Here is a 24,055-nt window from a genome sequence, read left to right on the forward strand (position 1 = left end):
TGATTAGCAAAGACCAGATCTGGATTTATGGCCCTGCACTTCAAAAGCTCCAGTTTTCTAAGGATGGGGAGTATATTTTAGTCACTTTGCCCTGTGACCTTTAATAAAAAGATTTTGATCTTGTTTGTAAGCACTTGACTGGAAGATCAGAAGAAAGAAGGAGCCCCAAAGGACAATGTCTCCCTCTCACAGCACACAGACTGGAAAAAGCAGCGAAGCACTTCCAACTCTTGAGCTCAGATGTGGACACTGGGCATAACCCAACACTGACGCAATGGCCTGACCAGCTTTGGTTGCTTCCCAGTTTTGTTGTGTAGCTCGTTCAGTTCTCTGAACACTAAGGGGGCATTTGCCTTCACCTCTGTGTATCCAGAGAGCTCAGAGCTCCACACGGCACATAGAATTTACCTATAATCCCGGAAATTAGGCTTACAGAGCTGGAGCAGTTCAAGCCACTTTCCAAACTCCTGAGAGGGAAATTTCCAAAGCTTCACTTTTGCCCCCATACAAATACATTCCTAATAGGCACTGGACCACTCTGCACGGATTGGCACTACTTTCGTCCACAGACGCAGCTGCATCACGATGTGGTCAGGGTTTGCAGCTGTTGGGCCTGAAAGTATTACTGCAATGGAAAACGCCACAACTGCCTTAACGATCCTTTGCCTAACTAACATGCGCCAGGAAATTTCTGGTATCAATCACAGGCTAGGTGCCACTTTTCACAACTGTGGGGACTAAACTTGCTCCACAGGAAGATACCTCAAGGGAAGAGACTTCTGTAGGTGCTATTATCAAGTGTTGGCCAGAGGATGCTAGAACGGTAAGCTGGGACATGAGATCTGCTCCCCGACCCCAGGGGCTGGGCTTATTGCAGCTGCACTAAGTTTGGATACTTGGAGGACAGCAACTAGACACGCTCCTATTGAAGTACAAACTACACTGGCATCATCAGATCCAGAACCTAGGCTGAACCTAGTTACTGCCAAAAAAGTCATGAAGGCAACAGCCAGGGGATCACAGATGAGGAAGGTGAACATGCATGGCATACTTCAAAATTAGGCTGTAATATGCAGGAAGCTGGTGGTTTCATCTATTCCTCTCTCCTCAGGAGTGGCCGATCCTTCCTGCTGCAAGGCCACAGGATCTCTGCCTATAGCACTTTCCCACCAAGATGACAGATAGGTTCCAAAAGCTACAGCCTCCCTAAGGCTGCTAGGCTTCCTTAGGACTACTGTGCTTCCCCTGCCCGCCGACTCAGCCTGCTCCCTCTGCATTATCCACCAGTAAGACCTGGCAGGAACCGAGCAGATCCAGGAACAGAAGTCAGCTCACACGCCAGCCGGGGAGGGGGGAATTTCTAACATCACAGCTTTGATGCTGCTCCCCTCCACATGCTCTCCCAGCTCTGCTCCAGCATCTCTTGCTTCATCTCAGCCCGTCACTACAAGTGTCACACGCCCAAGACACATGTCTGCAGTACTCCCACAACTGGACACAACATAGAGCAGTTGCACATCTTGCCACTGTTTTCAGGGTCCAACTACCACAGGAAGAGACTGTTTTAAAGGCTTTGGCATACACTTGACTCAAAGTCTTTACACAAGATGTATTCTAATTCTTTAAAAGGGCTTGGTCCTATGTGTAAGCTAAGGCCAGACAATGGTGGAACAGGTTCTGGACACAGCAGATCTGGTTGCACAGAGGTGCATGGCTCCAGAAGGCTCCAGAAACTGCCCAGTAGCAGTCTTGGTCAACACCCACCACATTCAAACATCATGGGCACCAAGGCACACCCTCTCCCCACACACAGGAAACACCAGCTACAATTAGCTGACTGACCAGCTCAGGTCTAAATTATAATTACAGGCTGCACAGGAGCTGCTGCAAGCAATTATTTGCACTACGATAGTGCTCAGGAACCCTGGGCATGGGCCAGGACTCCATTGTGGCTAAGTATTATATAAATACAAACTAATGACCCATGGAAATGTTTATATACACAATGACATGGACAGAGGGAAAGGAAAACTCATTTACCTTTTCAAATGCAGCCAGAAGAACATGGGCATGACCTGTCACCTCAACCACCACTGGAAAAAAAAGAGAAAGAGCAGCTTGCTTAAAATCTTGAACAAGGCCAGCAGTTTCAAGCATGCTACATCAGAGTGAGGATGTGGGCAACCTCAACTATCCGCAGCAGAATTCACCAAGCTTCAAGTTGGAGCATTCCCGCCCTTCAAATTTGGCAGCTACTGGGGCAGGGGGAAAGGGCATTTATCAATAAAAAGCAGCACAAGCATGAAACCACCAAGAGCTGAATTTTAGTCCACTTACACTTTCTGAACTGCTTCCTGTTCTATTTTCATCTCTTGCAATTTAAAACTTTCTTATCTTGCCAACAGCTTGGTTCATAGTCTCATGCTCTTGCAGAGTGAGAGCCAAGCCCTGCTGGACTCTGTGGTGGGACCTACATAGATAGGCATGCCTTCATTTACCAGTTTTGGTTATCTTGGGTGCTCCATACTATCCCACTTTGTTTTCAGAGTTTGGAACAGGAAAGTATTACAAAGAGCTCAAGAGGATTCTGCTCTCCCTCAAATTCCTGTTTTTAATTATCTGAATTTATCACAGCAAGGGACAAATCCATCTGGTTTAACAGAAGTTGGCAGCCCTTCCAGCCCTGGTACTTATCACTTTGTTTCAGTCTAATCCTACAGGCTTATAAAACATTTATTTCTCATGCCATTTTTGGACACTGAAACATCTCTTGACAGTTCTCTGACGTTTTCCCCAATAAGAAATACCACGTCTTCCCTCTTTCAAATTTGAGGCCTCCCTCTTAATTCAGAAAGGGCTGCCACAGGTTTCTGCGCTGCATTCATGGCTCCTTCAGCAAATAAAAACACAGGGGAATGCAGGCGCCAAACAGAGGAAACCCAAGGTACAATCCCAAACCCTCTAGCTCAGGACTCTCAAATTCTGTTCGGCTCCAACTCGTAAAGTCCTTTTGTCTAAATATGCTCAGATTCGTCATACTAAAATGGGAGACAGAGGCCTTGGTGGAGCCACTGAAGGAAGGAAGGGTGGGTAACTACCTCACTCGACCTGTACCTACGAGCACCAGGGTTGTGTTCAGCACATGGAAAAGCTGGCAGTGACTATTATCAGCTCAAAGCCAGTGACAGCTGAAGGGAGTGACTCCTGTGACATATAAACGGGAAGTGAGCTTGACAGCTTCTTTGGGATCCCCAAAACAGCAGAGACAACAGCAGGAACCGTTCACTGGATTCTGCCGTGAAGATCAGGCTTGCAAACAGCAGGATGTGGGATGAGAGACTCCAAGCCTACAGACTTGCTGAATAACCGCGAAGGGTCTTAGCAACTAGAGCGCAACCAGGAATATAATGGCATGTAGAGAAGAGGGCTAGAAAAGGGGATTCATCTACCTGCTGCCTCCCTGCCAGCCAAGAGCAAGGCTCTTCTAGCTCACCCCGGAAATGAAATTCAAGTCCCTCACAGCAGTTTTAGTAGCCAAGTGACAGATAACAGGCATTGCTTCCCTTCATATCATGTTCATTCAAGCAGCTAGCATGGCTGGAGCTGTGTGACTGCAGACTGCACAGCAGCTTCCCTCCAGGAAGGCTTCTTGGGGGTTTTACGGGGAGTTACTCCACCGGCAGGAATGGGACGGCTGCTAACATTACACTCTCCCATTCTCCAAGGAATGCAAGCAGCTCCTGGCAGAACGCAGTCCAGACCAACATCACTCTGACTGCTATTTCAATTTGCCATTCAATTTTATTTAACACAAATTATGGGCCTGCTGTAATTTTCCAGGTGCTCTAAACACACAGGGCCAGGCTCCTTCCAATACCACCAGTTAAAAAATAATAATAATAAAAAAATAAATAAAACAGAAAACAAAAATACACAATTTCCTCCAATCTCGCTCAGGTGTCACATTTTTGTGTGCATAATATTTGTATAATATTCTTTCCAGGAGAGGTTTTAAAAGCAATTGCCTTTGCATATAATTATAATAAATGACAGTACACTATTGGTTACAAGAAGGTATGGTATGTGCATAAATGTACACTTCCCATGCTGCCTCCTGTTCTATTTTTGGTATTTATAGGCATGCCCAACATTAGGAAGTACAAAGATGTTGCCAAAAGCTCAGTAAACAGTGGAAGATATTTGACATCTATGGTCAGAAAAATGTGTATCCATATTACTAAGAGTGCTTGAGATTGCTAAAAAAGGATGCACTTCAGAAGTAATTTCTTTGGTGTTACGCTATGCTTTATTAGCCGCACTTTAAATTGGTTCATCTGGTTGCATTTCACTCTGTTTGGAGGACCATAAAATAATTTAATGAATTTCTGGGAATCTTCACAATTACAACATAAGAAACGGAACACAAGACTGCAATAAACAATACAGTCAACAATGGAGTTTTTCCTTTCTCATTTTTCTTCTATTTGGTACAAAAGTTGCAAAAACAGAAGTGAAATGCTGGCCTTGCTGACCGTAACGGCCCCCAGTTTTCGAGAAAACATGACTTCCTCGTACCCCTTTCACTGCTGACGCTCAGAATTAACGCAGCCACACAGAGCGCAAAAGCACACGCTCTCCAAGGAAAACGGTACGCAAGGACAAGCGAAACATTTACTGGCCATCCCCCTCCAGAAGGGCAACGTGCATTCAAAATAATCAACAATATTATTTCTCATCAAAAAATTATGCTCTTTTAATTGTAACCATTCAGCTCCCTTTGGAATAAGCAAGGGAATTTTGAACTGCTGAACGAAGCTGTGTTTGGCTGAAGAGGGGCCTGAACATATTAAAGCCATTTCTTTTTCTCTCTGACCATTGCTATTGGAAGGCAAACTCTACAGCGAGCTGGGCTTTTTGTGAAGAGAGCTTACCACTCAAAGAGGGAGAAGAGAGCACTGTCCTCCTTGCCTTACAGAGCGCCAGTGCGAAACCCAGAGAGAGAGGGAGTCATTTGCTCGATTTGTGCCTGCCCCCAGGGGCAGAGCCAGGAGCTAACCCCAGCTCTCCCAAACAGCCTCCATTTTGACCGGAAAAATGGCCTGGTAGGTAGTGTTGGAGTGGTATCTTTAAAAGTATGTTTTTGTGCAAGAGTCTGTGGTTAGCTGGGACTTTTTAACAAGCGGGAGTTAAGGTGAATTCCTGAAATATTTTTATTACAGAAAGTGTCCCTGAGCCTCTGCTGCAAGTAAAAGGTTTTTGCTGCTGCAGAATGAGGTCTGCCTGGACGGAGTCACGTAACCTCAAAGCGAGAGCTGGAGAAAGCGCGAGCAAGCACGACGCCTTGCTTACCATCCCCTTCGTCTACCACCGCTCGGATGACCACTGGGAACACACCACGGTCCAAGTCGAAGTTCAGCTGAAGGAGAGGAACAAGATGAGTTTAGCCAGTTCACACCTGGCTTGCATGAAGACAACACCTGAGACAGCGTTAACAACACGGGAGTGACGTTACAAGATATCAAGCTTTGGCACACAGGCAGCAGCCCAGGGCCTCTCCCCGTGAAGGCTGTGGGGCTGCACTGCTGCCAGCCAGGCCCTCTGAGATGATGGGATTTCAGCAAAGACCACAGCTCAGAAGTTTCTCCATTATCTCCTGCGGAAGTAGCCCTTTCGGAAGGGCTCTTCATCCCCGATTTCAAAGGGATGCTCTGAACTCCTGATAGAGCAGGAAGATTTAAAATTCAAACATCAACTTCAAAGGAAACGAACCAGAATAACTACAGCCTATACACAAGGAGATGGCGCTAAACAGCAATGGGGGCTAGCAAAGCAAGTATCTCAGTTTGGGTTTTGGATGGTATTTAATTCTCATTTAACTCACATACCCTAAAAATCTCCTAGCTGGACAAGTTTCTCAGAATATAACTAGCACCATCAATTTTGCTTTGGTATGATAGGATATACTGGCTACAGCACAGCAGGACACATTTCGCTTCCTACACCACAACCTCACCCCCCAACTCTTGTTTGAAATTCTTGAAAATGAAGAGAAAAATCTGTAAAATTTCAAGCTCACAGAACACTAAAGAAACACCAGACTGATTTCCATCTTTTGGCATGCCACGAAATTCATGTCCTTGACCTTCTGACACACTCCATTACAACACTTCAAAAGCTCCACGCAATCTTATAAACACTAGAAAAATGCATAGCTACAAATACTGTCCTAGGCCAGGAGCGGAAGCAGCTCAGAGACCGGATTTCTGGTGTTTCTGTCAATTATTGACTTGGTTTTCTTGCCTTATCCCTCACCAAGAGAGAAGAAGATGTCATTTCACCATCATGCTCCTGGTAGGCTGTTTTCCCTTTTCCAGTAAAAAATGAGACCCAATAACCTGGTATCCACCAACCTAGTGTGCTGTAGCCCATTAGCCACGCGGCTGCACTTCTGCGAGGAGCAGTATCCGTGTGCTTCGGACTACGGCTCACCGGCTGGGCATATGTGATTGCAAACGGAAAGCACGTGATGGAAGACCTTATGACTTGGCCCTTCCTGTCTCAGCCAGCCTTCGAGCCTGAAGGATACCCGTTTTCTTCCTTTCTATGGTGGTTTTATATTTTGTTCCTCCTTTAAGCTACCAGAATGCCATTCTCTTTCCAAAACAGCAAAGTAATATAGCAAACACAAAAATCTCATTTAGCTTATCAGTATTTGCTAGAAGAAATTCATTCAGCCCCTATTTTCCATCTTGCATTTTTGAACTATTCCGGCATGTCACAAAGAGAAAGCTCATTAAAGACTATTGATTAAAATTCTGCTGAAAGAAGCTCATGGTTTTGCTTTGCTTCCTGCTCTGATTTATTACTGTAAGCCAACAGTTACTTTTTTGTCCCCTTGAAGGGAAAGTCACATCACAGATCTGCGGTTGCTTTATGATACAAACTTTCACATTCTCAAATGTATGGCCTCTTTAAGGTTCCATTTCACGTTCATTTTTAGGGACCTGAAAATAACTGTCTCGATGCAAGCCTTACACTACAGCTTGGAAGCAAACCAGCATATTATGAAGACAAAGTTAAAACGTGCATTTTTATAAAGCTTTTTCACATAACAACCCAACATATTGTTTTCCCTTCTGTCAGCCAGCCAAGAACTATATCATATGCGAGTATTTCGGCGGGCAAAAATACGAACTAAATCTTTTCTTGATAACACTAATAATCTGGAAAGCAATCTAAAGCATTTAATTGTATGCAGCTGAAAGATAACACTCTGCCAGCTGTCAGATAAAAGAGTGCTGCGTTTTGGGTGGACAATCAGGAAGATTTAGCCATATGAATTTTACTGGACTTGAGAGAAAAAAAGACCTACGTGTCCACAGAGACAAAAGGGGAGAAGAAAATCTTCTGAAGCACAGTGCTTGCTCTACATTTTCTCTACAACCAGAGCTCCCAGTAACATCTATGAAAAGGATGTGACAGAGGACACAGCAGAATCAGGCAAAGGGAGCCAAAAGCTTACTTTTCCACAGCATCTCTCTCTTTAAGCTGTCAAAGGGACATGACTTTAGTACTCAAAAGCTAAAACCTTGTTGGCAGGAACAGAAGTGAAAATAAGCTTCTCAATTCTTTAAGAAGAAAGGGATCTGAGCTTCTACTTTCCAGCTCTCTCAGATGACAGAAGGGTTTGAAAAGCAGCTCTTCCAGGCTTTTGTAGGTTGAGCTTGTGAAATCATATGTTGGCAGAGAAGCCAGGACATCAGGAGACCAGACTCTGCAGGCTCTTGGAGGGGCATGGTAATTGCCACAGAGTTCGTTAAAGCACCACACTGATTACAGTTATAATTGTAACTTCAAAACAATAGCTATTGAATCTTTTCAAAACCCATAAAAGATTTTTTCTTCTTTTTTTAAATAGGTAGAGGTACCTACCAGGGTTCACATACACAATACACTTACATAGGCTTGGGTTAGGAAATGAGCACGGTATTGATTTTGAGCTGGGAGAGGGGTCCCCAGGAACAAGCAATTAGCAGCAGATACAGAGCATCTCTGCTGCATCAGAAATCTCTTACAGCAATTCTGCGCAGAGCGGGGCGAGACCAAGCCCTCTCCTGCCCTGTCCCACATGCAGCAGAAGCCCTTGGGCCAAGGTGTAGAGGCTAGAAAAGCAGAGAGGTAATGTCTCCGTTGGAATTTTGGAAAGATATCAAAATTAATACAACTCCACGGATCTTGCTGCATAGTAAAAGCCGCAGAGCTCGATTAAAACCAAACCCTTGTCTGTTTGCCGTTATGGGTTAAACTAAAAGAAGGAAAGCATCCCCTTATTCAGCATTAATGCACCAGCGTGAATCTGCCCCAGAGGCGACAGTATCCCCCAGGGCACTATACTGCTATAGTTAACAACACAGTACACGGCCCTAAACAGAACAAGACTCTTCCAGAGGACAAGCCAAAAGAAAGAGAGACCAAAACAGAGCGTTTCAGAACCTCTAGTGACTCTGTCCCAGGATAACTGGGAAAGATGCAGCAGGAACCAGACAGGGGCACATTATTCCCACAAGCTCTTTGGTTGGCAGGGACGGCAAGGCTGAAAAGCAGCAGGTTCCTCTGGGAACAGCTCCAGTGCCCATCTCTGCAGCCTCCCTCCTGTGCCAGCTGTTGGGATGCCAGCTGGTCAGTGACATCAGTAGTTGCTTCTTTAGCTTTTTCTTCACCCTCTGCCTCATCTACCTGCCAAGTTCCCATGCAGTGTTCATACCTGCTCTTCCCACGGCTCTACAAGCCTCCTATCAACAAAACATGCCATGGCAGCTGTGAGTGGGAATCTTCCGGCCATAACCCAGTGACACTAAATGGATTCCTGTGCTGCTGGGACAACAGGGTTGCGGAAAGAAGGAGACACTAAGGAAAGACTTACCTCATCATCCTTCCAGTCTGAGAAATCGATCTTGAAGGAAGGCAGGGAGAATTGCTGGCTTACCCCTCTCTTGTAATGAACCGTCTCCGACTGCAGAGAGGGATTCTTTGTGCTGTATCTGAATAAAGGGGGGAATAAAAGAAAACTTGCTGTAACAAACGATGGCTCTCTGCTAGGCTCTCATTCATTCACGCCTGTCTGCCTTTCAGGAGTCACAAGTGGCAGCTCTAAGAGGCAGAGCTGGCAGAGGCTGGCAGCCATTCACTGGGGAGACAAAAAGGGAAGGGAAAAGGTCAAGGCAAGACGGTGAGCACAGGGAAGGGAAAGCAGCACAGACAGGCAAGGTCTCATTGGATCCATACTGACCTGCCTGGAAACACTGGGTGTCAAAGGAGTACAGTGAGGTGCGGCAGCCTGGCAAAGGCTAGCTCACTAAATCCAGGGCCTGGGCAATGCCAGCTTTCAGCCCAGGACACAGTCTTTTTTTTCTGCAGGAAACCCAGGAGGAACGAGAGGTATCTAACAGTGACAACACACATGGCAACGTGGCATTGAGAGCTCTCCCATGCCTCCACAGGACAGCTCTGCAATGAGAAAAGCAGTTTGGCATGGGATCATCCTGGCAAGCAAGAACCATTCCAATTCACTCCCTAGCTCTCTCTGTGTCACGTGCCCTCCGCAGAGGTGTTACAGGGCTAGCAATACCAGAGAGACGCTCATCAACCCTCCATGGCAGCCACCTGCAACAGGGTCGCAATTCTTCTACCGTCTCAAGGCCTAGTGCTGAAATGCCAGCACCTCCAGGCAGGGCTAGACATCTCTGAGCCTGGGACCACAATACCATCCATCTTACAACCCACTCTGGGTGTCTGCCCCAAGACGGACATTTCCCTTCCTGCTGACCATCACCCTACGTACAGCGCAATTCACAGTGGGCTTCAGTGGCAAAACAGGACCAAGAAGCCTGCACCCTTTCTGTCCCCTTTTTTTTTGGGGGGGGGGGGGGTGATTTCTGATCTGGATTTGCACAGCCTCTCACAATGTTGATTCAGGCACAAGAGAGGAGGCAACGAACTGCAAGGCAGGGTGGGAACATCTGAAGCTGGTTTTACCACCGAAGCCTTTGAGTCACTGAGCTACCAACGGTGTGTTCAGAGTGTGCTCACAGACCAGAGAGAAAGTGAAAGAACCCTTGCCCAACGTGCAGAAACAACAAATCTCCCCCAGCACACTGACAAGACAGGTCTATCTCCAGCTCTACAAGAAAGACTTCTACAGCCAGTAGCAGTAATAGGACATTACCCCTCAAGCAGCCCAGCCATTACTTCCTAAGCAGAGTTTCACAAAGTGAGACTGGAAGAGCACTGGCCTCCAGCCACTGAAAACATCACTGAACAGCTACAAGCTTGAAGCCTTGTTGACTGTTCAGACTTGATTGTCACCTTTCTTGATCTACCAGACAGCCTGGGGACAGGCTTCAGGGACAGGTGTCACATTTGAACTGAGAACTCTAGGCCAAGTTTTTCCTTAATTCAGCTCAGGATATCATATAGGATCCCCTGACCACCAGCATCTCAGATTTGGCCGATCACGTTTCTCAAAAGCAACCAGCACAATGGCAGCATCTCAGAGAATAACATGGACAGTGCTTCTGCCAGTCCTGTGAAGACGACCACACTGGAGGAGACCAAGGCATCTCTTTGACATGGCAGAGTCAGCACGGAGCTCTGTCTAGCACAGCAGTTACCAGAACGTGCACAGATGGAAAGAAATCCTTGTAGAACAGGATTTTGTACCTTTGAGGATATTCAGCTGTTCTGAAACACAGACACAGTTTACAAAGCAGCCAGTACACAAGCAAAGGTTGGAAAGCTCACCTCCGAGTTCCTTTGCCCTAACTGCACTTTGTGTAACAGCAGAGCACACCAGAAGGAAATGGTAATACAAAGCTTTTCTGCGTCAGAAGAGATTTCCGTAAGCAAGGAGCAAGAGGACTGGGCAGCTCAATTTTGGACCACAGCAAAGCAGAAATGGGGGAAAAGCTCAAGTTTGCTAGCAGTCAGTCAAGAACTGCAGAACGGCAAATGGCACATCACACCAGAGGCTCCAGGACGTAACGAAGAAGAGAAGACTAGGCTGGAGGACGCCAGAGGTGATTAATAGAGAGGATGCGCCTGAGCCTTAAAACTATAAAGAAGCTGTGGAAACATTACACCCGAGATCCTGAGCGATGAAATGATCTGCATGTGCACAGAGATCTAAAGGGTGAGACAACAACAGTCGCCACTTGCTAGAGGACAGGGAGCACCAGCTCTGCTTCCCGCTAGAAGTGGAATGCGGCTCCCGCTACGTTCACACAATAACTACTCACACATGCTTTCTACCTTGGCTCAGAGCTTAAGCTACCCAAATCTCCTTAGTAACACTTCTGCTACCAGGGCTGCAAGGCATTATTTGGTTGTTCTTCGAATGCGCTTTTAGCAACCCAGTCGTTGCACATCCACCCGGGCAGGATGGAAAGGCAGGGCACGTTCTCAGACCCGGCTTCCGCAGAGTCCGAAAGAGCACAGCTACAACGCCTACCTGCTCCAACGCTGCAGTGGGACATGGTCCCAGCACCTATATGCTCTCCAGTCTATACACCTCTCTACCTGTTGCCAGCATGCAACAGCCCACTGGGAAAGCCGGGCCAGTGTTGTTTGATGCAAAAACTTAAAGCAGAGTGATTAGGATGCATTTTGTAGTCAAAGTTGTATGAACCTGGATACCAGAAGACGATAAATACTTATTAATTCCTCTCCAATCCTAGAGAAAGAGCTAGGCTTCCCACTGGCGTGAACTGCTGCCTTTCCCTGAAAAGTCAGTATAGTTCCAGCACCCAGAGAGGATCCAGACAGCAGAGGTCTTCGAGGCTTATCAGGCATCACGAGATTCACATTAAATTCTGGAAGGCCACGATGAAGATGAGGATTACAATGTGCACTTTTCCTGCCGAGGTAGGCGCACTATATTATTTATGACAAAACTTCATCTCAGAGACTGTTCTGAACTATGCTGAAATTCTGCTGCTTTACTAGAAGGTCTCACTCTATCCTTTGCATTTAAAGCATGGTGTGGGAGAGATCAGAATGACAGGTCTTTTATGCGTGAATTACAGAGCAAGCAATTGAGTGAAGTTTTATTTACTGAGTTGTCAAGTCAAGTACAATGAATAGAGTAAGGCTGTATCTAGCTCCTTTTGTGGCTCTCAAAGCTTCCCAGCTCTGCAGAAAGGCACAATTCTCCCTGTGCAGCTGGGAAAGCAGGGGAAGGAAAAATGACTTATCAAAGGTGACAGCAAGTCAAGAAAATGCTGGAAATAAAGTGCAGCAGAAAGAGCACAGGTCAGAGATGGCCTGGATAACGGGCACCACAGCAGTGCTGGGAGAGGGGGGTAAACATGCCAATGCTGAGTGCCAGAAAGGCAGGAGGACCTGCACTCACAGCACCAGAGCAACAGTCTGCTCCAGGAGAGCAAGAAACGCTGTTCCTAAAAGCAAGGGGTAGAATGACACTGGTGTAAACCTCTGCTTGTCCACGACACAACTACAAAGGAACAGTCTAATGAGAAACCCTTCCCATAGCCACTTTTCAGCCTTTTCACTTCAAGCAGGTATTTGGAAAAATTCCCGCACCTCACATTAGGCTGGCAATGAAAAGCACTTCAGTGTCTTCTCATCTGCACAATTTCCCACACCAAGCAGAAACACCCTCTGAGTTGAAAGCAAGCAACAGGCCCCTAATGAGAGAAGTCACAGAGAAGTCTTAGCAGAAGTAAGGTTAAATAGTGTTCTCACCAAATATTTAACGGAAAATCAGATTATACACAACAGTTGTAGGAACTGCTAACAAGACCTACCCACTTCAAAGACACTGATTAAAACGCTCTCAAAGCAGCAAAGAATGTGCACATTTTGATCTCTCTCCAGATCATTCATGGTGCTTGACACAAAGGGCATGCCTGTTTAAAGAACCGGGAATCCATGTGCTGCTGGCACATGGTGCTCACGCAGTCCCTGAAAGAGAGAAATAAACCACAATACATAGACTTTCTGAGCTGAAGAACCTGAAAAAGAAATATTAAGGAGATTTCCCCAAGTGAACCAAGTGAGCTTTATGGCTCAGACTGTTTGATTGTCTACTCCACACTGCCAGAAAGCACATCAGACTTGGAATCAACACCCAGACTGAATGCCTGGAGACCTACAGTCCACAGCCAGTGCCAAGACTGCTGAGCACCAGCGGGTCAAGGGCCTAGTGAATGCCCTGGAAGCAGGGATCATCCTACACACTGGTATCTAAATGACCTTTAACTGTCTTCAGCTCTTTTTGTTGATACCTACAGTATTTGCAAGTCTTCTATCATCTGCCTGTGCTGCTGTGTGCTTACAGCAAACAACAGTGGAGAATCTCTGTAGAGCCAAGGAAACATGTGACAGAAAAGGGAACATCTACTAAGAATAAAGGATACCAGAGAAGAAAGACCTTGCCTCTTCCTGAAATCAGGTTATTTGGGCTGTGATTTTTCAGACTGTACCAGGCCAGCTTGCTATCCGGATGGAAGACCTAACAAAACCACCTTGCAGTCCCTGGAAACTCAGGGTGATGAAGTGGGACTCTTCCTATTAGGTCAGGACCAAATAGAGATCTCCCCATTCACGATTTTTTTTTTTAAACCTGTGTGTTTGCTCAAGTACCACTGACAGCTGTGAGAATCACCAGCAATGCCAAGGACCACACTACTGACCGCAGGAGCAACGCCAGCTTTGTCCTCAGGATTCATGCAACCCACCTCCTCCTCTGAACTCTTTAATACATCTTTACTCTCACAAAGCAGAGCTTACACCCCATACTGACTGCTTCCTCCCCCATCCCAAACCATTCCACCTCCCAAACCCAGGAGAGAACTGGCAGATGAGAAGTCAGCATGAGCACATCACAACAATTTTGAGAGAACAGGAGACAAACCAAAATTATCATCCCAGTCTCACCCCTCCACCACCAGCTGGGAAGCATTCACTGCCTGCGTGGAGGAAATCAGCCCATGGCTCAAGCAGGCTCCTCTGTGTTTGCCACCCAGACTTGCTTCTGGGGACCTGTGGAGCATAAGTAGCTCCCAAACCACTGGCAGCATGCTGCTGTTTAGGAGCCTCTGGCCAAGCTGAGTTAAGCTTCTGTTGCTACATGCTCACTGGAGATGCTACAAGAACATGTGGGGGTGCTTCCCCTTCTCGCTCATCCCTAGATCGCAGCCTGGGGAAGTTTTCAACAGCTCATGCAGACTTCTTCACTGCTGCCTCCCTCACGCTTAAGAACTGCTCAGCTCCACCTGGCACTGTGGCTACCTTAAACAGTCAAAAAAAAAAAAAAAAAGTGTTGCTGTCACCACAAGCATGCTGAGACCCCTGATTGAGAAGCACCAAGCACAGGATCCTAGGCAATGTGCCACAGAGCTGTGCAGAACACTGTCCAGACCCCATTCCCCAGAGAAAAGCACGTGAGGAAAAGCAGGGTGCACACAGCAATGCTGCCCCAAGGCACCGTTTTTGGTTACAAACAGCTGGGAGACAGTGTGCGCTTTGAAGAGCCTGTGGACAACAGTGCTGCTTTGCTTAGTACAACCACGCACACTGCACGGCAACTTGCAGCAAACTGAAGACAAACTAGGGTTATAGAAGAGCCACACAGGAGCTTTAGAGGGTGCTCAGGAAGCAACTCTTCCATCGCTCTAGGCAGCGATTCAGTGTGGATGCCCGGCAGGCTCCATATCCTCTTACAGGTAGGGAGCCAGTCATGGTCTGTTGATGTTCAAAGGGGCTAGGAGCTGGTGTGGAGCAAGCACACCGGCCTCTTGCTCTTCCATCTACGCATTCCCCTTTCATTTTGGGGCCAGAATCCGATAGGTCAGCTTTTGGGGAAGGGGGAAGTTGAACAAGTATCCCAAATAAAAATGCTAAAAAAAAAAAAAAAGCTAAAAAAAAAAAAGCTACCAAAAGGCCGTAGTCCTGGGTCTCAGTCAGTTAGGCAAGATCCAGTCCAAAGAAACGCCCACGCAGAGTTTGGAGGTTAACTGGGTGCTAAGTTGCTGTATTACAGCGCCTGACACGCTCTCCTTCCTCCTCCCTTGCTTTCTCGCAGGATAGGTTTTCCACTTGGACGAGGGAGAAACAAGCAGCTTATCGCGCAACTGAAAACCTGCCGTCCACATCCCATTCCAACACATGCAAAGGTCTAACTTCAGCTGCTGAACTTACTGCAGAAAGAGCTGTGCTCATGACTCTGATCAATGCTTCAAAGTTGGCCAGTTACACAACAGCTACAGAGAGGCGCAAAAGGGCCAGAACTCTTATTAAAGACAGAGGATTTGTCTGTTCGATGAAATACATAAAATTTAGCTTTCCAGCATGTGAACTTTACACACTACAGCAGTCCCTTGGGGACTGCTGTCTGCATGGATCAAAGCAGGCTTTGGCTGTAAAGACAACTTGTGCCTAGCAGAAAACAGCACTTGCCTCTGATTTCTTCACACAGAAGAAATCTCTCTGCACAAAGAATTCAAATTAATCAGAGCCCACAGCCAAAAGCAGCAAGAGCACCTTTCAAAGGCCCTGAACAGACAGAGGCTATTAAATAACCAAAGGAATATCCAAGTGCCTCTGTCTCTGCTATGCAAGTTTTAGTGAAAACAGCCATGCACGGAGCTACACATTTCATTTGGATTTCATTTGGTGAACCAACTATTCAAATTTCCACATGCAGACAGAATATACAATCTATTTCAGTGTCATGTCCACCATCAGCTCAAATGACTGTGGTCGGAAGCTTGCATTGAGCTTAGCAGGCATTGCAAAACAAACAAGGAAATGAGATTTAATAAACCATTCCAGTACAGCCATACGTGCATCAGCAACACAAACAATACAGTCTTGCAAAGGACAACAGGAGCAGAGCAAAACTGACCTCTTTTCACTGTGTTTTCACTTTATAACGAGGAAAAAGTTTGGCAACATTACTAGAAGGAGGAAGAGTATCTCTTCTGTCTGAAGAGCACATGAAGAGGAAGATCTTTTGGACAGCAAAACTCTGATCTCTCATGTCATGTTTATCATTAGCTCCTGATCTGCCCGGATCGCTCACATCTTCAGAGTGTTTGGCTGAGTTTTAAACGCTTCCAGCTACAGGACTTGTCTGCACTTTTTCCCCCGAGGAAACAGCCACTGCTGTCATGTTATAACTAAGAAATCCTTCCTGCTAGTCAGCAAGATACCTGCAGCTGGAAAATCCCTGGGGGCTCTCCCAGATAGTAGTGTGGATCAAGGCTTTTGCCAGAGAAGGAAAGGATACATTCATAGACACACACAGAAATAGAATACAAACATCTTAGCAGCCTCTTCCAAAACACATAAAAACATACCTATCTCTTAAAACAGAGAAATGTCAGGGTACCAGCACATGAACCGGCTCTGCAGGGGAAGGCAGGCTGTGAGCTGTAAGCCCTTCACTTATTCTATAGGAACTGCGAAGGAGTACCGTTGGCCCGGCAAGGGAAATGTGAGGCAGAGTATCCTCTCATTTATCCGGGGAAAATCACGTGTTTATGGGCAGTTGCTACCAAGCACCCAACGTACAGCTCACACACCTGTATGCTATGGCTAAGCTAGGACCATCCTGGTCACCCATCACCCAACCCTTGCACACACATCACCTCTCTGGCCAGCCCTAAACCTCTGCACATCAGAATCCTCCAAGCACAACGAAGGCAACCATTCACCAATCCCCCAGCCCCAAAGTAGCCTTCTGAGCCAACAGCCCAGGCTCTGTCCCAACATATCTCCTGCTGGGGACCCCATCTCTGCCTGGCTGGCTCCCAGAAGAACAGGCCACAAGTCTCCAGAGCCCCTTCACCTCAAATGCCGCCAGGGCTTCCCTTCGCTAGCCTCCATCATGTGTTTGTTCCCCACATGTCCCCCAAGGAGCTAACTCTCCGTCTCATGGCCCAGCACCCCAGAGCCTGCTTCCTAGTCCACCTTGGCCAAGTCTACGTTACCAGCACCGGCTGAGTCAGCAGCATCCTCACCCCTCTTTCATCCGAGATGGCCAAATCCTTCCTTACTGCGCCTGCCGATCGCCTCTACTGCAGGCATGGAGTTGCATCTCTGGCTAATCTTAAAACCCAGTCAGCAGCACACTTTCCGACTGGAAACTCCTCTCCGTTTTGAGGCTGTTGGGTAGCGCTTTGCCTCGGTGACACTGAGCGACAAGGCTTGGCCTCCCAGGTGAGCAGTCAAGCGGCTACCGTGGGGTCCACAGCCAGGCTCTTCTCCGCTTTCTACTCAGCTGAAGGGAAGCCAAAGCCAAAGAAAAGGCTAACACTCACACAAGGACAAACTAAGCAGAGCCGATCCCTCTGAGCCCATCAGATTTCAGACTAATCCCGAGACCATGGCCACTGCTAACCAGAGATGTGAGCAGAGCCTCAGGGAAGGCTCTGTGCCAAAGCACGTTGACCGGGCACATGCTGAATGAGGCTAACAGGCGTCTCGAGCTGTTCGGAGGCAGGTCACCCCCAGTTCTGTGCCGTTGAAGAGACTCTGCACACATGCAGCACTCTGGTCTCTTTTCTACTTCGGGTAATGCACCAGCTGCTCCTCCAAGAACTAACGTGTTTTATTTTAAAGTCTTTAGGCTCACCGCAAGGCAAAAAATATTCAGGTGGCCAGAGCAGCAGATACCTGCTTCTGCAGATATCAGCACCAGGCAGTGTTGGGTACTTGCCCGAGGCAGGAGGTTGCAGAAGGGAAGGCAGCTCCACCATCACCAGCAGCCACACGTTTGCTTTCAACTGTAGCCGGCCAGCAAAGTGTGGAGAACAACGGTGGTGACGCAGCTAACAGCGAAACTCGGAGCTCAGCAGCTCAGGGCAAGAGGCAGACAGCAGTTGGGTGCTCTGCGTTCCCAAGATCTCGGCTGGGAAACAGCATAGCTGAATAAACCTCCCAGCGCAATTACCTGGGACAGTCTGCCGAATGCTCCTTTGAGACAGTTGGTACAGGCAGCACAGGCCTACGCTGACAAAAGCCACCAGCTTTTAAATGGAGCCCAAGCAATTCTGCGAGGAGGCTTCCCTCTTGCAGAGGGAAACACTTCCCTTTGGTCACAGGGACCGGTTAATCCCAAAGACAGGCACACACCAAGCAAGCCCACGGGAGCGCTGCGATTCTCAGATGAGCAGAGGCTCCACGACAAGCAATGCCTCCACGCCACCGGAGAGCCCCCTCTCCTCCTCCCACCCCAAATGTCACAAAGGTAAGGCTATTCCAGGCGGGAGTTTCACATAAGCAGGAACGCCGATACTCTCAGGATCATGAGGCAGGTCTTTCAGCAGAGAAGCAGGACAAACTTGTTCAGCACTTTTAAGGAGCCATGCTGCAGGCTGGGTACTAGGAGGAAATTTCTGCCTTTGACAACGGTCCAGAAAGTTTCTCCCGTTTTAGGAATTAGCATCTATTTAAAAGAGTGGAAAAAAAAAGGGGGGATATTTTGCTTTAAAGAAAGTCTTCTTCCCAATCAAGTGCTGGATTCTGCATTTGAAAAAGGTTTGAATTTTTAATTTATATACAGAACAGCTGTTGCTCATGCTTGCTCCTTGAATGTAGATGTTACCGCCGAAAAAAATAATCGAGAAAACGAAAAAACTACCAGCCGAGGCAGGGGGATGATACATTCCAATTAGTGCACTAAAAATGCAGCCCTCTCCATTTAGAGCTCTAAGAATGCAGCCCAGATTTTTTTTTCCACCAGAACTTGAAAAGAATAAATCAAAGTAATTATAGCACTGCCCTTTCAGAATTGCTTTGCAAAGCTGAAATCAGAGCTTCAAAAGGTTTTTACTAGCAGCCAGCAAATCCAGAGAAGCCTACTTCAGGCAGCTGCACTAGCCCCAAGACGTGCTTCATGAGCCACTTCCACATGGAAAAATAGCCTGGGTTGAGTTAAAGCAGCTTATGAAGTCTATATTCATATCTCACTTCCCCCAGCCCTTATTACCTACCACATTTGCATGAAATCAGGATCATGCCTTCCGAAAAGTTCACTGGCTACTGGTGCAGACCCCCCCGCATACTTATATAACATTTATTGTCCAAGAACTTCAGAGCAGAGATGGACAGATCATCATTCCTGTATTATGGGGAAATTAAAGTAGGATTTACTAAGTAAAAGGCCAAGTGATGGAAGCAAGAGCAGAACCTGAGTGCTTTGACTTTCAACAGAAAGGCTTACCGCACTGATGGGGATTGCTGCCACCATAACGGAGCAGCACAGTATCGTCAAGCATATTTAGTTAGCAAGGTAACGACTGCTGACTACAGATCCTGGTTTCATGCTGAGGTAGTCAGGGTTCATGAACACAGGCTGCTTCTCAGCCAGCTGAGCAGAGATCCATGTCAATGAACCATGGACAGGGTGGATAAAACACTGCATATTTTAAAAACACTTTTCTCTAAAGTTGAAAGTTATGTTAACCTTCAGTAACTCCATCTAGAAATTGTTCAAATTAAATTTAAAAAGTAATCAGGTAGTTCATATCTGCTGCATAAGCTTCAAAGAACAGGCAACGGAACTGGTGACAGCCACTGGCTCAGCGCATGGCACCAAATTTCAGTAAACCACACTCTTCAGTGAGGCAGAAACTGCCTTTTCCTCCTCCAGTCAACAAATAGAGTTCTGAGAGGAGAGAGCTGCTAGTTACAGAAGACTGAAAACACATTGTGTCCAGAAACAATTAGTTCTATTCAATAGCTATAATGTTTCCATTAAACAATCACTACTAAAGGCAAAACTTGTCCTATTAGTCTCTTAAGAGTCCAGTATAGCGTAGTTTAACCAATATCGTTAAACTGCTGGTCTTGGGTTTTTAAGTTGTATTTCAATCCCAACACAGTTTGGTTCAAGATATGGGTTTAAAAAATTAATCTTAAAAGGAAAGAAATATTTTTTGTCATTATAATTTAATCAAATGCACAACTAAGAGTCCGAATACATTTTAAACTAAATGCATATTTTTGTAGTTATGCTCTTTGCAAAAAGAAGTACAAAGTTTGATATGAAGTTATACTGAGTTGTAAATTGAGACGTTTAGTTGTTACCAACAAGGGACAAACAAATTATCCTTCAAGATAAGCTAAACAGTAAATACGCAAAACAAGATTAAGTCAATGATTTAAAACAAGACTTGCTGATTTAAGCCAGAGCTGAAGTCTGGCAATGTAAATACATCCACCCTGGCCATAGAGACTCTCCGTTCTCCCCATTAGCCCACAGATGGTTTCTTTTTAGGTCAAAAACAAGGAATGCTCTGCAGGGCAGCACAAGGGAAGCTGGCTACCTGTCCATGTTGTACCTGTATTAGGAAAAGAGGACTTCAATCTCCAAGGCTGCCATTCCAGCACCTTCACTAGCACTAAATTCACAGGAAACCTAAGGACCTAAGAGACAGAACATGGAAACTTTATCAGGATTTCTACAACATCCTCCTCCATACAGCTGTTTGTCAAGAGGTATTCTTCAACTGTTTAAAAGGAGATAATCTATTACCTCCCCCAAAGTAAAGACAGCCACAGACTTCAACAGAAGAAGAGATGAGCCTAAACCAAAACCCTGGATCAGGATATCCTCCAGTTTGGAGAAACGCACATCTGGATGGGAGCATTGAGCTTGTCTCATTTCTAAAAATAAACTATTCATTGATCATTAGTGGGATGTTTCTACTTTGCCTAAAACTCTCAAGTCATTTTATGATTTGCTATACGTATTTCTCCCTGATGAAACCTCTGCAGACAACTTAAAGCATAAGTTAACCCTCAAATCAAGAGCACCACTGCAGAAGCACTCAGTGCTGCATAGAGCTGCCGATTGGCCAAAAACCTGTAGTAAGGGACTCCAAGAGCTTCTGCAGCCTGAAGGTTCATTTATCCATAGAAGAAAAAAGAATTCTTTGTCTCCGTGGTCACTGGAAGCCTGCAGTTATGTACCAGCAGCTCACATGTGTACCTAATTCCCATGGGGAACAGCAAGTTTCAGGCACCCTAACTCTTAATACAGAGAGGAAACCTTTTGTAGTTTTAAGGGATATAATGCTGATTGGAATAGTTTAAATGTGCTGATTTAGACAGAACTGTATGATAGGCTTTGAAATCTGTCTGGATGCACTATTAGCATAGATGAGGAAGACTCTGATCCCATGGATCACACTTTGACCATTCTTTCCGCAGCTAACCAAAGGTTAATGTGTACCTGGCAGGAAACAAGCAGACAGGGATTTACAGGGCAGTAAATCCCTCTGACAGCCATCTCCCAATAGCCTGTTTTGAGATGGTCATTTACCCCAGAAGGGGCTTTGAGTTAGCCTCAATTCCACACAGAGCCGCTATGTAAATCTCAACCTGGAACTTTACTTTGCTGGCCCATGCTCCCATCACAGGGACCACACAGAAATCCAGTGAACTGGGTGATCTGGAAAAACAAAGGTGGTATTGGGGAGAGGTTTGCTTTTACCTTCGTAGAACATCTCACTGACAAAGCGTACAGCTTTAAGTTCCTCTCCTTTGTCGCACACAGAATGGTTTCCCTACACACAAAAAACAAACCAAAGAGGGAACAAGAGAGGAAGGTGGCTATATGGGGGAGGGAAGTGAAAGTAATAGTCAAAGCTATCAGAATATATAAAATAAAACAGAAAAAGATTTTCCTCTCCACCATCTGCCGCAGCACTGCCTTCAGGGGTGATTAATGAGATGTTTCAGAGAGGCACACCACCTGAGAACGCCTGTGCCCCTCCAAGTGCCCACGAGCCCAGGACTTACACCGCCATGCCACCGACAAACTCCTCCGTAGCTTGGCAGTAGATTGTGATGGCAACACGGGCATCTGCATCGAACGTGAACTCCAGGCTGTACAGGACTTTCTGCTTCCCGTTCTCCTCAGTAGGACTGTCAACATCATCTTTATATCTGAAAGACAATGCCAGAGAATTAGAACACATATTTATGAAATATTTATTAGTCATCAGGTCACTCAAAGTCGGGGCAAAAGTACTCCCTTCAATCCAAGTGTTCTGAGCAAGCAAGACATCATGGGCTTTCACAATGCCCAGGAGATTTCCGTTCTTCCCTCTGAGGAAGGTTCCTCCAAAATTTATCTGAAATTATGAAACTGAATTATGCAGCAACGCTGTTTAGGTCTCACCCAGTCTTGCAGTGTCAGGGCATGGAAAGAGCCAAGAAGTTGAACTCTCAGATGTTGATCCTTTAGGAGGGGAAACATTCTCCCTCCCTCTAAGTGTTTGCATTACGCTCAGTATGTAGGCTAAAAACAATCCTGCATGGGCCTGAAAAATCCAAAGCCTGATTCTTTTTAGCTGTACAAATGAAATAGTGAGGAGTTTCAGGTGCATGACAGGCAAAAAGTAAGGTGTCTGTAATCCAAAGAACTCCTAAAGCTCAGCAAAAGGTACCTCCAGTATTACATGGAAGATGATATTCAGATTAGAAAGCACCCAAATAAAGGGATTTCAAATAACTTTAAGCATACAAACCACTGACCAAACGCTTGACGCTGCTAATGACTGAAGCTTGCACGTATTTATAATACGAATGAAAACTAACACATTCAGCAGTGTAACAGAGGCATGATAACCAGGAGAATGAATCTATAAGGTTTTTCAATGAATATAAAGAGGAGTCATAACTTCGATTTGGGCTACTGGACAGCTGGACCCCACTGTGTGATAGCTGATCACCACTGCACAGTATTACGTTTTCTCCCTCTTTCCTGGAAAAAGGCAGGCAACAAATCCAGTGAGACGAGTGGAACGAGACAGGTTCTAGGTCAGTGAGCCCCTGGATAAGCAGTGAGTTATGGAGTGCCAAGAGCGACCAAGGGGACAGACAGAACCTGGAACAAGCAACCAACACAGCACACCACGAGAAGAGCTCCCCTGCCTTGAAGCGCTCAGGGACAGATAGAAAGGACACAATACGATGGCCGAGCAGAAGCAGATTCTCTCATGTAAATTCAAATCCCTCCCTAATCCCGTAACTATGGGTACCGCAGTTCACATGCGGCACAGGACTGGTGAATGCAGCAGGTTGCCTTTCAGCCGGGTACAATGACACTGGCTTTGCTGCCCAGGCCCAGTCTAATGTGTCTTCCAGTATTACCTTAATTGCCAGGAGGCCTGGGTCAAAGCCAGGCAGCTAAACTCTTCAAAGGAAAGCCTGGCACCATCTCCCACTTCACAGTATCAGAAGGCCTCTCCCTTCATTAAACAGCCTCAAGGAACATGCTGCGCTATTGAAAATACTCAAAAATGAGCTAGACACACCTCTATAATTCAAACTAAAAATTGTCACGGGAACCCATATTTACCAAGTTCACCAAGATGCAATACCCGCTGCCTAGCTGAGAGGGTCACAGCGTGAATTCTGCTTAACAACATGCTGAATGAGAATGAAACGTTCAGCTTCGGTGATTCAATATAGAAGGCACAAAATAAAGTTTAAGAGCAGTATAATCATACTTGTACTAATGTAACCTTAGTGAATCGGTAGCACTATGGTGTACATTGCATTCCTGTCTGGAGGACCTTCCGAGACCTCCAAACAAGACTTTTGCCAGAGGCTCACCTAGGTCAGAACAGTAACACAAGCTCAAATACACCCAACACGCTAGGATAAAAAGAACAAAATCCAGAAGCTGACTGTCTTAACGGCTGCAGCAACCTGTATACAATAGTCAGAATAGAACAAGATGGTATTTTCACACAGAGGGTAGCGGCGCTTGAAAGAATAAAATCATGGCACGTCAAGGCTGTAAATGTGAAACGCTCTAGCCAGCTTGGCAGGTTTTCCTAAAGAACATGGGTGTAGTCTCAACATTTTGCGAAGGACTGACCCAAGGAGACAGAAGGCCACAATCCGTTCAAGCATTGTTTGGGCCCAGAGGGAGCAACAACAACAGCTTCTGCAAATTACCTCTTGTCACACTGCCCTCCGTTGACCTGAGGCAGGCAGCGAAGGACATAGGTTCATAGAT

At 46.2% G+C, this 24,055-nt stretch overlaps 1 protein-coding gene across 4 annotated transcripts in view; it reads right to left on the reverse strand.

Annotated features, from left to right (window-relative positions):
* Nucleotides 1-24,055, reverse strand: part of MGRN1 (mahogunin ring finger 1) — a 61,360-nt gene that overhangs the window by 21,827 nt on the left and 15,478 nt on the right. For all 4 annotated transcript variants that reach the window (XM_067306688.1, XM_067306687.1, XM_067306691.1 and 1 more), the window contains exons 4-7: nt 21,826-21,972; nt 8,924-9,041; nt 5,350-5,416; nt 2,041-2,093 (exon numbers count right to left, since the gene is read on the reverse strand). In XM_067306688.1, coding sequence (XP_067162789.1) covers nt 2,041-2,093; nt 5,350-5,416; nt 8,924-9,041; nt 21,826-21,972 — 385 coding nt within the window. The remainder of the gene's footprint in view (nt 1-2,040; nt 2,094-5,349; nt 5,417-8,923; nt 9,042-21,825; nt 21,973-24,055) is intronic.

This window comes from Apteryx mantelli, chromosome 16 (genome assembly GCF_036417845.1).
Source record: "Apteryx mantelli isolate bAptMan1 chromosome 16, bAptMan1.hap1, whole genome shotgun sequence".
Classification (NCBI taxonomy): Eukaryota; Metazoa; Chordata; class Aves; order Apterygiformes; family Apterygidae; genus Apteryx; species Apteryx mantelli.